Source organism: Hyperolius riggenbachi, chromosome 8, assembly GCF_040937935.1.
Source record: "Hyperolius riggenbachi isolate aHypRig1 chromosome 8, aHypRig1.pri, whole genome shotgun sequence".
NCBI lineage: Eukaryota > Metazoa > Chordata > Amphibia > Anura > Hyperoliidae > Hyperolius > Hyperolius riggenbachi.
The window spans coordinates 254,670,583-254,685,987 of NC_090653.1; the positions used below are offsets into that span (position 1 = coordinate 254,670,583).

Sequence of the window (15,405 nt, forward strand, 5' to 3'; positions counted from 1 at the left end):
GTCCTGTCACCACCGAGGTAAACCTCCTGGCCTGCCCACCACTGCTGCCCCCGGCCCCACGTCCACCACCACTGCTGCCCAGCCGGGGTGGCCCCCGGCCCCACGTCCACCACCACTGCGGCCCAGCAAATGTGCCCCCTGGCCCCACGTCCCCCACCACTGCGGCCCAGCAAATGTGCCCCCTGGCCCCGCGTCCAACACCACTGCGGCCCAGCAAAGGTGCCCCCTGGCCCCACAGGGCCCCCACTGTGTCTGCACCCTCATTACCAGCCGTGCGGACTTGTAATCAGGAGTGCTACTCCTCGGGCAACCTGGTCCGAGTGAACTCTGCCGTCTGCCTCCATCATGATGCCCCTCAGCTTTCACAGCCTTCTCTCTACTTTCGTGCACCTGTCTTGTTGGGAGCGTGTCACTGTGTAGAGTCCAGTGCTGAAAATGGCAGCGCTCATATCAGCTCTCAGGCTGCTCCTCCAGTCCCACTCTTTTCTGTTCCTGCTATCAGTGTATGTTCTTGCTATGTTTGTATTATGTTACGTACGTGTATGCTGTAATGCTCTGTTTTGCTTTTTATTGTTGCTTTTTTTATTGTTTATATGTATGTACCATGCTTAACTGTATGCGATGCTGTACTCTGCTTATTTGTACGCACAAGCTGTAATGTTGTCCTATGTATGCTTGTCCCATGTCTATGTATGCTTAACCATATGCTATTCTGTTTTCTTTTCATCGACGACCCTGTATGCGCCAAAACCAATTCCGGGTACAATCCACCATTGTACTTGGCGATAATAAATACTGATTCTAAAAGGGTGTTTCTGCAGGGGTGGTGGTTACGGTTAGGCACCACTCAGTGGGATGGTTAGGGTTAGGCAACACCGGGGGGGGGGGGGGGTTGGGCACACCCAGGGGAGTGGGTAGTTTTAGGCACCACCAGGGGAGGGTTCTGTGTGAGAGTAGGGTTGGGTTAAGCTGTATTGTTGAATTACGTTATGATTTTTAATGTTAATATATATTTGTTATCAACTCCCATCTATTTTTTAAATGGGATTTATTGCTAACCAATTTTGTTAATGATGTTTATCGTTATTGAGATTTCATTATCCACCGGAGCCATTTTGTTATCCAGCCGGGCCCTTTTTTCCTGGTGCCCTTTTTTCATGCACGTGACAGAAGTACTGGGATGACTAGCAGATGACCAGAGCAGCCTGAATAGATGGCGAGGGGGCCAACGGCCTTAAGGAGGCTGGAGGAAGCCCCAGGTAAGTATAAATGTTTTACACCCATTCATCTCTGGTACAATTTAATCGATAGCAAGGTGAATCACTTACTTCAATCACTTGAGGACCGCAGTTTTTCTCCCCACCAAGAGAGCTTTCTGTTGGTCCGGTCTGATTGCTCCCCCAATCATAGCTCCCAACTGTCCCTTTTTCAGAGGGACAGTCCCTCTTTGGGAGCCCTGTCCCTCTGTCCCTCTTTCCTCCTCATTTGTCCCTCTTTCAGGAGTTTGTCCCTCTTTCTATGTAAATATATATATATTTCTCTACTAAAAAATGTGTTTAATTGACTCTAAACTTTATTCCCATCCTTTAAATTGATATATTACTAATTTTAAAATGTTACTATGAAGAAAAACGAACCAGGATAGAAAGGACCAGCGTGGTTTGAATTATAAAACAACATATTTTTCTTAGGAAATCTTTATGGTATGCGTGACTAGGGGTGTGATGGAGGCGTGATCAGGGGTGTGGCTTATGTGTCCCTCTTCCTGATCTCAAAATGTTGGGAGGTATGCCCAATGTAAAACATTTTATAAATATTTATTTTCTTTATTTTCTAAATAGATTGGACCTTGTTTACCATTTATTCCCCACCCTCCCCCCGCCAGCGGTGTCACATGGCTGGCCCCAGTACAGCGCTGCCGTGGATCGCATCGCTGTACAAGCTAATTAGACAGCGGTTTCGCTGTCTAACAGTCTCCTAGAGGCTATCGCCGCTGTGAGGCTGAAGGCGGAGCTCCTCTCCATCTACCAAGCGGAGATTTGCGCGCATCAGCGTACGTGATCTCCTGCTAAACAGGTCCCAAAGGCCTCACACCGATCAGCATTAGGCAGTCCTGGGGCGGTCGCCGCGTCCACGCCCATCGGCGTGATGCGGTCGGCAAGAGGTTAAAAAAAAATTCCCTTCTGAGAAGTGAGCAGGAATGTCATTTGATCTCCCAGAGTGCTCTGGTGCAGAAGACTGTGTGATATCATCATTCCCTAGACTAAACATCACTGGGAGGGCAGGGTTAAATATCAATATATAGATATAAGAAGCATTTTTTTATGCTGAAACCAGGATAACGCTTATAAAAAATTGGTATCCTGAATAATTTGTAATGTTTTCATTATGGGTCCTCATTAAGAAAGAGATCTATCTGTAACGTCCTTTTGTAATAATAATGGTTATACAGTGTATAACCTCTTATTACTTAAAGAGACTATGGGCTTGATTCACAAAGCAGTGCTAACCTACTTAGCGCGTCTAAAGTCTTTAGATGCGCTAACCAGGGTGCTAAGTAGGTTAGCACCGGATTTCTCAATCAGATCGCGCGCAAAGTTTTACGCGTGCAAAGTTCTATGAGCGCGCTAAGTCCCATAGGCTTTAATGGGCACTTCGCGCGGAGCGCCCTGCGCTCTGTGCAGTGCGTGCGTGAAGTTTTACGTGCGTAAAGTTTTTACACGCGTAAAGTTTTACGCGCATAAAGTTTTGCGTGCGAAAAGCTAGTTTAGACATGCTAAGGGAGTTTTCACAGGCGTTCTAACAGTTAGCACCGCTTTGTGAATCAAGCCCAATAAAGTGGAACAAAATGTTATAGCGACTCCCCACACTTAGACCCGCCCCCTTGCAGAAGAGTGCCATGGCACTCTCTGTATTGGAGATAGAGAGTGCCACTGAAGCGCCACAGCACTCTTCTGTGAGGGGTGGGGCTAAGTACATGAAGCCGGCGGCCTGGCGCATATAGGGCTCGGGAATTGAGATCTAAGCAAATGGACATGGTCATAACTTTTTTTTTATCACAAGTGGATCCAGCTAATGTCTTATTTTCACTTTATGATCTCTTAAAATAAATATATTTCAAATGTTACAATTCATACTAAAGACTATCCATGCCCATCACCCACCACGGTTCTCCAGACCACAGTTTTGGAGTCACTGGTGCAAAGGACTTGCGTTTTTGAGTTTCAGATCGCACCTCTCAATGTATTTATAAAATTGTGGTCAGTACATTAAGCACGATCTTACCTGCCACAAGCTCAGTTTTCCGGTTATGTTATGTGTTGGAGGGAAGCAGAAAAGCCCATTTTTGAAAGATTATATGCACCAGACAGAATCTTGTCCAGTCTTCACAACCAAAAAAAAAAAGATCATCTGCATGAAGAATGAATAAATATCCACAATACCAAATGAAGCTTCAAAACAATATGTTTATTCAAACACTAAGACCAAATACTAACAATAAAAACACTTAAAATATGGGTCATGGACCCTGGGGAATCAGCACATGAATACAAACAATGTACTGTAATGGCTTGCAATGAGAAAAAAAATAGCTCACAAAAATGATGATATAAGGCAGTAATAGAAATACAATTGATCACATATTCTCCATATCACTGAACCTGAGTCTGTATACATAAACAGACTCAACAGCATAAATGGCTGAGAAACTCACTGGTCAGCACAAAGATGGCGACTAGCACTATGCACAAAAAATCTGACCTCTCGCACAACATGGATGATAATATGTAATATACACAGCAACAGGCAGTCAGCGCTTCTAGTGAGACAGTGAATGAAAGTGAAAGAATCAATACCTGCCCGTAATGTGGTAATGCACGCGATCCCCAGGATCCCCTCCACGCGTATCGCGTCCCCTGCCACTTTTTCAAGAGGTGCATGTGAGGTGCAAAGTGCGCATCTAAGTAGTGCTGCCGTACGTCACCCTCCGCGATTACTTCCTGTCTCTCATGCGTGGCCATGCATGTGCGCAATGACGCAGCTCGTCTCACTCAGAGCGAGCCGCGCGCCTGCGCATATTTCACTATATCCGAAAGGGAAAGCAGAGGTGGTGCAGCATAGAAGCGCTGATGGTATTGACCAATAAACATATCAACACATATAATTCCATTCAATTAATAATCATGGGTCATTGATTGCAGTACAAAAAGATATATCTTCAATATAAGTTAAACATTTTAGAGTAAAAAAACCTACATGCAAACATGAACACTCCATCTAGTGGTCATTGTAAAAAATACAATAAAACTGCATTATAATACACAGTGCATCTCGTTTGAGTAGTTAGAAACAAATAAAGAACATGTAGGACACAATAAATATCGTGAAATTTGCTATACTATGCACAAAATATATATAAATAGCGATCTACGAATATAAATAAAATAATAATTATAGGAAAAATATATAAATACTTTATGTGTCACAAATAAATAATATGAAGAATTTCTTCCAATTCTTGCGTGAACAAAGTGCTTGTGCTTGAAGTGCCCATGAAAAAATCCATGAAAACACTAGAAAAAATGGTAAAAAATCTGATAAACTCCAAATGAATCATAACAACAGAAATGCAAAATGCACTAAAAAGCATCAACTAATAAAATAGTGTGAAACGGCCTGGCGCATATAGGGCTCGGGAATTGAGATCTAAGCAAATGGACATGGTCATAACTTTTTTTTTATCACAAGTGGATCCAGCTAATGTCTTATTTTCACTTTATAATCTATTTAAATAAATATATTTCAAATGTTACAATTCATACTAAAGACTATCTATGCCCATCACTCACCACGGTTCTCCAGATCACAGATTTGGAGTCACTGGTGCAAAGGACTTGCGTTTTTGAGTTTCAGATCACACCTCTCGATGTATTTATAAAATTGTGGTCAGTATATTAAGCACAATCTTACCTGCCACAAGCTCAGTTTTCCGGTTATGTTATGTGTTGGAGGGAAGCAGAAAAACCCATTTTTGAAAGATTATATGCACCAGACAGAATCGTGTCCAGTCTTCATCAGGCATCTGAGTTCTATCTCAAGCAGGTTAGTACATTGTCCTTTACTACTTATATTTTACTTTTTATAATTTACTAGTTGAATTTTGAATGGAGGGTACCGTCACAATACCTTGGGAATTATTCAGAAACGTTTCTCATCCAATATCTCTCTTTATTCGGTCCTTTCTCATGAATTATCTATTTGTATTGGCTTCCAATGTATTTATAAGACCTTTTAAAGGACTATTGCAAAGAACTGTAGAATCTAAAATATATACATATAAAATGTACATTTCATAGAGAAATCTATGATACTGGTGGAATAGGATTGAATAGAGGGGCCCTCTATGGTTTGAGTGTTTGAATGAAAGGAGTGGTGTGTGTGATCAGATAGTTGGAACTGGTGCTTTGTATTTTATGATTTTAAAATATTTTAATAAACAGTGAAGTATTTTTGCTCCTTAGCGCATGTTATTATTAATATAATTTTATAGATAATGTAGCAAACCTAACGGTAGTGTAAATTTACATTTATCAAAAGAGAGAGCAATGAGTTTCCTGATGGGGTTTCCAGGGGGTCTGTATGCAGTGCGTTCATGGCTCAATCAGCCACAAAGGTTCCTGACCCCTGAAATAACTGAGAAGCGATGGACTAGACCAGGCAGATCTGTCAGATTTTCTCTAACTCTTGTAAGTGACAGCAACATAGTAAAAAGTAATTTATAGAGAAAAGTACATTTCTATGTATGTATTTTACATTTTACATTTTTTCATGAAAGTTGTCCTTTAAGCACTACTTACTTTTTATAAGTAACTTTTTTTTTTTTGCTAAGAAAGTGATAAAAGACATTTTACCTTAAATCACAAGTGTCAAACTCCAGTCCTTGAGGGCCATATCCAGGCTAGTGTTTAGGATGGACTGAGAAATGGAGAAATGTCTTCTACTTGATGAACCAAACCTTTCCTGATTCAGTCCTATCAATTAATTTGAACTGTGCCAAAAATGTGTGAGGACCTCGGCCCTTGAGGACTGGATTTTGACATCCCTGCCATAGAGGTAAGAAATAAGTAAGGAGAGATAATTTGTAGGATCAGATTTATGAAACAAACCCGAGTGTTTAAAAGTAATGACTCAGTTTAAGCTAAGGTTGAATTTCTTTGAGTTAAAATCTTGGTTGATATTCATCTCACAGATGCCTGCCACCCATGATGTTGAACTCTTCTGGGAATTTTACTGGCTGCCAACCACAACCCATCAACCCCTTCATCCCTATATTCTTAAGCTTCATCTTCTTTACCGGCTTTGTGCTGAACTGTATCAGTTTATGGATCTTCTGGTTCAAGGTCAAGCAATGGAACGCAATGGTGGTTCTCCAATTCAACTTGGCCATCTCTGATGCTGTGGTCACTCCAGCGGTTCCTTTGCTCATTACATATGGCCTTACGGACCAATGGAGTTTTGGAGTGTTCTTATGTCAGTTCAAAGTCTTCATACTGAGCATCCATGTGTATGGGAGCATTTATTTCCTCACCTTAATCAGCATTCACCGATATTTCTCAGTTACCCGCAATGTCAAAAGAAAGGCTTTGACCAGAAAACCATGCATCAAAAAACTTTGCCTCATTATCTGGAGTTTACTGATGTGCCAAGGTATTCCTTCTTTCTTTTTTCTTAAAACTTCTGAGATTCGTGGAGTTACAAAATGCTTCAACATCCATGAAACTGAAAAAACAAACGTAATGTTTGTCTGGACCTGGGTCAGCATCATGTTTGGGCTCCTCATTCCTCTCTCTGTAATGTTGGCCTGCTACAGTCTACTAATTAGGCATCTCATCCGAGTCAAGCCGATGAACACCCTCAGCAAAATCATGTTATCCAAGTCAGTATTGACTATATTTGTGAGCTTGATAATATTCATAATCTGCTACATTCCCAGCAACATTGCCAGGGTGGTGGCTGTCACCATTGCATGGATCTCCCTAGGCTATTGTTCATTGCTGGAGAATGCTGAAGATGCCTTTAATATTTCTGCAACAATAGTGGGAATAAATTGCTCGATGGACCCCATATTGTACTGCTTTGCTTCTGATAAATATAGAGCTACATTCACAAGTTTGTGTACTTTCTGGTCTCATTCTCTGCAAAGACAACATCAGGAGAACAACAAAGTCTCTGATTGCATGGGCCAGACCAAAGAATCTAAAAATATTCAGTGCAATGTTCTTATAACTATGGACAGCTCAGACACAAGGCCGGTTGCAACAGCTGAGTGGGAAAACTAAGCACTGATTTAAAGGCAAAGTTGATTTAGCATAAACCTTTTGGATTTGGATAGAAACCGGTAGAACAAGTCACCTACTGACTTCTCAAAAGCAATCTGTTAGAACTGCGCTTGAAAGGATCTCAAATATAGTGATGATCACAATCTGCTAATTACAATTATGCAAAATTTTGCATACATTTTTGCAATTTCAGGTAGTTCCAGACTTACGAACAACCCGCCGATATGAACGGCATGCATTCTGTGTTTCTATGGGAACAAGTCAAAAAAAATTCAAATTGGACTTGTAGTTTTTGAGAAAATCTATTTTAAAAAATTCAAAGAAAAAAAATGGCTTTGAAACTTGTATAGGCAGGTACAGAGTGCAGAGGTGACACAGAGGAGGACACTGGAGGGACAGGGGGGCTGAGATGAGGTGCAGGGGACAAAGATGGCACAATGTTCCGACTAAAGAACAGATTCAGATTAAGAACGATCCTACAGTCCCTATCTCGGTCATTAACCCGGGACTACCTGTATAGCTATATGTAATTACGATTGGGACATACAATTGATTTCATGTAATACCATCGTAATTGTGCGTAATTTTCGTGTACTTTTGTGCTGACTTTAGCGGTTAATAGCAAAGCCCCCATACATGCTATTGCCACCAAAAGTATGTTACAGAGAAGAGTGGGAACAAGTCAAAAAAAAAACTTTGTAATTTTTGAGGAAATCAATTTTAAATTACAAGAAAATATGGTTGATTAATTGTCATTTTTCTGAGTTTAAAAAAACAATTTTTTATGTTGCATTTTTAAAATAGTTTTTCTCAAAAACTACCAGGATTTAAAAAAAAAAAAAAGTATTTAACCACTAAAGTCGGCACAAAAAGGACGCAACAATTATGCGAAATTGCAGTTCCTGATTACGCTTACAAATTTATTTAATTAAGATTTTTCCTGAAAAAGCGCATTACAGTTTCACATTATAATTGCGAATTATGATGTGAAATTACGACTATGTGAAATGTGTGCTCATCAAAAGATCCTCAGACAAAAAAAAAAAGGAAAAAAACTGACAGAAAGTAACATAGTGCAGTATTGCTCAAATAACAATGCTGACTGCATTACAGACCAATCAACTTGCATAAATTTAGATTTTTTTTGGTCTGACTGAGCCTTCAACTCTGATGACTCCTCTTTGCCAGGGTGGTAGCTATCATCATTGCATGAATCTTCTCAGGCTATTGTTCATTATGGAAGATGCCTTTAATATGACTGCAACATTACTGGGAACAAGTTCCCAATCCTCTAGATTGTAAGCCTTTGGGCAGGGTCCTCCACCTTTTGTGTCCTACTCCTACCTGATCATGCACCTCCATTACTGTGCACCAGTGGCGGCTCCAGGAATTTTTTTTAGGGGGTGCTATGCAGGTGCTGGACCAATTTCTGGGGGAGCTGACGGCCTGCGGCGCGCGAAAAAAATGGGCGTGGCTACAACCTGCGGCGCGCAAAGCGCGCCACGGCGAAAAAATGGGCGTGGTCATGACCGGATGAGGGCGGGGCTAACTGTAATTTAAAGTGAACCCAGGGTGAGAGTGATATGGTGGCTGCCATATTTATTTCCTTTTAAACAATTCTAGTTGCCTGGCAGCCCTGCTGATCTATTTGGCTGTAGTAGTGAACTGAATTACACCAGAAACAAGCATGCAGCTAATCTTGTCAGTTCTGACAATATTGTCAGAAACCCCTGACCTGCTGCATGCTTGTTCAGGGTCTATGGTTGAAAGAATTAGAGGCAGAGGACCAACACGGCAGCCAGGCAGCTTGTATTACTTAAAAGGAGATAAATATGGCAGCCTCAATATTATTCTCACCTCGGGTTCCCTTTAAAAGTGCAACGCAAAGACAGAGGGCCCAAGTTTTGGTGACCCTTTTCCCAGAAAATTCACATAATTGTGCAGGTTTTCTCAAGAAAATACACGTAATGTGAGCAGATTTTAACAAAAAACACGTCCAATGACCCCAATATGCACAATCGTTATCAGATATGGCTCCAATATGCACAATCAGTAGCAGATATGACCCCAATATGCACAATCGTTATCAGATATGGCCCCAATATGCACAATCGTTATCAGATATGGCCCCAATATGCACAATCGGTAGCAGATATGACCCCAATATGCACAATCGTTATCAGATATGGCCCCAATATGCACAATCGGTAGCAGATATGGCCCCAATATGCACAATCGGTAGCTGATATGGCCCCAATATGCACAATCGGTAGCTGATATGGCCCCAATATGCACAATCGGTAGCAGATATGGCCCCAATATGCACAATCGGTAGCAGATATGGCCCCAATATGCACAATCGGTAGCAGATATGGTCCCAATATGCACAATCGGTAGCAGATATGGTCCCAAATATGCACAATCGGTAGCAGATATGGTCCCAAATATGCACAATCGGTAGCAGATATGGTCCCAAATATGCACAATCGGTAGCAGATATGGTCCCAAATATGCACAATCGGTAGCAGATATGGTCCCAAATATGCACAATCGGTAGCAGATATGGTCCCAAATATGCACAATCGGTAGCAGATATGGTCCCAAATATGCACAATCGGTAGCAGAAATGACCCCAAAATGCACAATCGGTAGCAGATATGACCCCAATATGCACAATCCGTAGCAGATATGACCCCAATATGCACAATCCGTAGCAGATATGACCCCAATATGCACAATCCGTAGCAGATATGACCCCAATATGCACAATCCGTAGCAGATATGACCCCAATATGCACAATCGGTAGCAGATATGACCCCAATATGCACAATCCATAGCAGATATGACCCCAATATGCACAATCCGTAGCAGATATGACCCCAATATGCACAATCCGTAGCAGATATGACCCCAATATGCACAATCCGTAGCAGATATGGCCCCAATATGCACAATCCGTAGCAGATATGACCCCAATATGCACAATCCGTAGCAGATATGACCCCAATATGCACAATCGGTAGCAGATATGACCCCAATATGCACAATCCATAGCAGATATGACCCCAATATGCACAATCCGTAGCAGATATGACCCCAATATGCACAATCCGTAGCAGATATGACCCCAATATGCACAATCCGTAGCAGATATGGCCCCAATATGCACAATCAGCATCACCTGAAAAAGAAAAGAAAAACCCATTTGCTCACCTACAGCCAGAAGACCTTCTTTCCCGACCTCCTGTCCCGACCTCCTTGTGGCTCGCAGCGCCCGCGCGCCCACGATCCTCTTCCTGCCCGACGTCACGACGAGACTTCCTGCCTGCATGCAGAGAGCAGGGCTACGGGAAAATGGCCGCCCGAAGCCATGCACTGCAGACTCGAAGTCTGCAGAACTGGGCTTCGGGCGGCCATCTTACCGTAGCCCTGCCTGCTGCTCTGGGCTGCCGCTGTGTGAACTGACTTGGCGTCTTTTAGACGCCTGAAGTCAGTTCACTCCAGGGGGTGCTTTGGGGGTGCTTGGACAATTCTAGGGGGTGCTCGAGCACCCCCAAGCACCCCCCTGGCGCCGCCCCTGCTGTGCACCCATGCTATGCATTTGTCTAATTCAAATTGCCTAATCTCCATGCTCCCATCCAGTGACTAAGCATTACCTTCTACTCATACTGTGCTGTGTGATCTGGTTTTTCTTGTATTCCTGTATTGTCATTTTGCTGTATGTCACCCCTAACTAATGTCCAGCGCTGCGTAATATGTTGGCGCTTTATAAATACAATAAATAATAAATAAACACGTTGCTTAATGAACCGCATAGAGCTACATTCACAAGTGTGTGCACTTTCTGGCGTCCTTCTCTGCAAAGACAACATCAGGAGAACATGGGAGACTGTGAGTGTGACAACCAGGTTTAGGCACCTAAAGGTATTTTTGTTCCTTCCGCCAATTGTATTTACAGTATACCAGCTCATGTTCATAAGCATGACTGTAAACGTATTCATGTTACAATTATTACTGTAGGAAGCAGTGAAGTGAAACCAACAAACCAACTGGATTGGCTCGTCCTCTTCCCAATCATGGATATGTCCATTAGAGAGGTTCTCCTGTGAACCTGATTGCTATGCTACGTGTGAGCTTGTACAACCCCCCCCCCTTCCTTTCCATGGTAGGGCCTGTAGATCTATAGCATAGACCAGGGCTGCCCAAACACAGTCCTCAAGGGCCATATCCATATTACTGTTTGGAATGGACAGAGAAATGTAGTAATGTATTCCTTTCCTGACGTCACTACATGCGCGGGTGTCATGTGGTACAGGTGCATGCGCTGTCGCCAATCACTGGAGGAGGCCAGGATTTGCACCAGTGTGTGACAGGTGAACCTTCAACAATGCACAAAAGGATGAGGGGGCATATATACACTTGGGGGGGGGGGGGGCAGCATTATTATTTTCAATAGACTTCATGCTGAAATCTATTATTATTATTATTATTTTCAATAGACTTCATGCTGAAATCTATTGGAAATTGCTATACAGTGTGTAAGCAAATCTGAAAAAAGAGGGATCAATCTAATAATCGATATGGTGGCAGATCGAGTGATGTCTGCCCACCTTAACATTCTGGCCTCTTTCTATCTAAGTTAATTTCAGGTGTATTTAGGTCAGTGTTTGGAGTTGGCTTACAGTGTAAGTGAAGAGAAGAGAGGGACGAGACAGTGAAAAACAGCGCAGGGAAATTTGGGCACACCATGCGCTGCCATAGGTCGTAATGTGTATTACGGCTATATCGGCGCTCAGACAGTTATTTGTGTGCTGTCAAAGAGCAGAGCTCAAACTACTGTAAAAACAGTGTATTGCTGGCAGCCAGACATTTTACCCCCAAAATTGGAAATGTGCAATTAAATAAGAACTCTCGTTGTAAACAAGAAGTGAAAGATGTGAGGCACTCTCCAGAATGCAGTCAATATGTCATGAGAAAGTATGAAAAACACAGACAATTCTCTCACCAAAGCTGCTGGCGTTCAAGTGGTAAGCTGTGCTTGGACAGACATGTGCTCAGTCATGTAAAAGCAAAGAAAGTCAAATGATAAATCCATATAACAAGAAAGCAGCACGTCGACCACCCGTCTAGATATGCAAATTTATTGACAGTGACCATATCCAAACATTCAAAAGTGAACTCGCCTTTACATGTCATGTCAGTCAACAAGTAGAGCAGCTGTGGGGGATGGGTGTGGGTGGCGGGCACAGAACAGGGAGGAGCGACGGTCGTTTCACGTCTGACTGATTGCTTGGTCCATCCACCTTTGTCATAGAGTTGGAGTACAAGAGTCCCTACACTAAGTCTGCGTGTCCCCCCAAAACATGGACATGGAAATAAGAAAAAGTGAAATTATATGTGACTTAGGTCAACTTCATGAGTGTATTCAGATTGCTCCCACCTAAAAAGACATCACTTTTTACAAAAAAGTAATTGGGAAACAGTGTTTTTGGAAACGTGCAATCAAATAGGAACCCTTGCTTCTACTGCCAATCTGTTGGCATCCATGTGTACTTTGAATTAAGTTAACAACTTTACCACTAAGGGGTTTTTCCCCTTATGGACCAGAGCTAATTTAACATTTTTTCAGCACTCCTCCCTTTCACCCGCCAATAACTTTATCACTACTGATCGCAACAAAATCATCTCAATCTTGTTTTTTTGCCACCGATTAGGCATTCTTTGGGTGGTACATTTTGTTAAGAATTATTTAATTCTAAATGCATTTAAGGGGAACATGGGAAATATAAACTGCAGCCAGTCTTACACTGTTAAAGGCAGGGTTCTCAAATTTGGCACAGCTGGTCACTGGGTGACTGGGATTAATATTCAGGAAAGTGGGTGGAGTCACAGCCAAACAGCCAATCAAAATTCAAGTATTGATTTTCAAGGGGAACATTTACATTGCTGCCATTCTTACACTGTTAAAGCGGAATATAACCCAGCATTTCATCTTTGCTCTAAAACGTTATATACAGCATATTATATGCAACCAGCATTTTTTTTTTACTAGACCAGAATTCGAAGGGTTACACACAGAGCTTGAAAGTTCAGTGCAGGGAAATGCCTACGCATCCGAACTTTAGATAATGTTATCTTGTGTTTACTTAAATGTATCAAGTGAAGAATGTGACACATTCTTTCTCTGACTGTGGAGAAGCAGCTCGACACAGACAGAGAGTCAAAGCATGTCTGCCTTGAATACATAATGAATAAAACCAGTTATTAATAAAATGCCAAGTCAGCTCACAAAACAAAAAACTGTACTTTTGGGAACCTATAATTTCTAAATGAATAAAAAAACGTATGCACAAATGCAAATATGATAACCGTATGGCATATAAAAAGTAGGAAAACATGTTTTTATTGAATATTATATCAGAGTTTTAAACCACTTCAATGGCAGATGCCTCAAATCTGGTACCGTCTGCCATTGGGTGACAATTCTGGAAAGGGGCGGAGCGACAAACAGCCAGATTTCTTTAATTTCAATGGGAAAATGCACATTTTGATGTCAAGTACCCCAAAGCTCATAAACTTGGTCATTGAGTGATTGTATGTCAAGGTTGCAAACAGTGGGCAGAGCCAAAAACAACTAACTTTTTACATGAAATATAAACTGCAGCCATTCTTACACTGTTAATGGCAATGTCAGGATCTCTCCTGTAGCATGTTCTATCAGTTGCAGTGGAACTGCAACCGGGCAGTTCTGACTTATCTGCTTGCATTCGGTTGCGCATTCGCAATAAGTCTCATTGTCATTTGCAATCACTCTACAGTTCAGAGCAGCTCAGGATGCTGTCATGGTTCCCCCTTTTGCTTGCTGCAGTTGAACTGCAGCCAGATATCCCTGGATTTCCTACATGCATGTTATTGCATAATATTGCATGTATTTGTTATGAGCAGGGTTGCTCTACAAATTTGCGAATTCGTTATGTACCTGAAAATTCAGGTCAATTTTCATGGATTGCTAAAGTCGAATCCGAATTCGAATTCTGATGCTGTTGGCGAATGATCGCAAATTTGGGTTCGATTCGGTATTCTGGGGAATCTGACCATTGAAATACTGTAAGAGGTCCAGGACGTCCTGGGAGCCAATCAGAGGGCTCCCAGCAGAAGCCCCAGCAACCAATCACAGAGGGGAACCCTGGCCAGCCCCACCTGACGTCATTGAGCCAATCAGAGGGCTCACAGCCTAAACCCTGGCACCCAATCACACAAAGGAGCACTGGCCAGCCCCCCGGTATAGTATATAGAGGGCTGCCATGATGAGACAGATCATCCCTAGCTTGCTGAATGCGTACTGAGAGACATGCTCCAGTGTGGTGCTGCCAGTGCCTACTGCCTGGCCTAGCGCTGTATACATAACCTAAAGCTGTTCAGTGATTAACCCCTTCACTATCACTATGTTAATTCCTTAATTAGCTTGATGTCATTGTCTGACAGACAGTCAGGGCCCTTTTCCACTAGCGCGTTTGCGCTAGCTGAATCGCAAAACCGCAAACCGCTAGCGATTTTACAATCGCTACGGTTTGCTTTTTAACATAGGAATCGCGGTAGGTCATTTCCACTACCGCGATTCGTTTTTTACTTGATCGCGATCGCGCCGCGGAGCGACTTTTGCCGCGATTTTGCTATGCAGTGCATAGCATAGCAAAATCGCGGCCGCAAACGTCGGGAAAACGGCGGAATTGCGATTCAGCAATCGCTAGCGTTCAGCGCGAACGCTAGCGACTGCTAGTGGAAAAGGGCCCTTAGTGTGTGTGCTGCTGCAGCTATGTGTCTTGTGTGTGCTGCTCTGCACAGACTAGGCCAGCTGCTGCTTGCTGGACAGCTTTTAGCCTTAGCTAGCTACAATGCAGGTTAGGTTAGGATTAGGGAATAGCATTACTGTGTAATTGTGTAGTTATTATAGTACTGTAGTACTGCAGTGAGTGCTAGTTGCTTGTTAGAGTAGTAGTACTACTGTGTTAGCTAACTACAGAACTGCTGTGCTGTGAGCAGTGCCAGTGTGCACTAGTGTCT

At 42.5% G+C, this 15,405-nt stretch overlaps 1 protein-coding gene across 1 annotated transcript; it reads left to right on the forward strand.

The window, feature by feature from the left end:
- Positions 1-6,266: 6,266 nt before the first annotated feature.
- On the forward strand, positions 6,267-7,902 carry LOC137528523 (lysophosphatidic acid receptor 6-like). Its single transcript, XM_068249835.1, has one exon. It carries the CDS (start codon positions 6,267-6,269, stop codon positions 7,338-7,340), a length of 1,074 nt encoding a protein of 357 aa, XP_068105936.1. The 3' UTR covers positions 7,341-7,902.
- Positions 7,903-15,405: the final 7,503 nt, after the last annotated feature.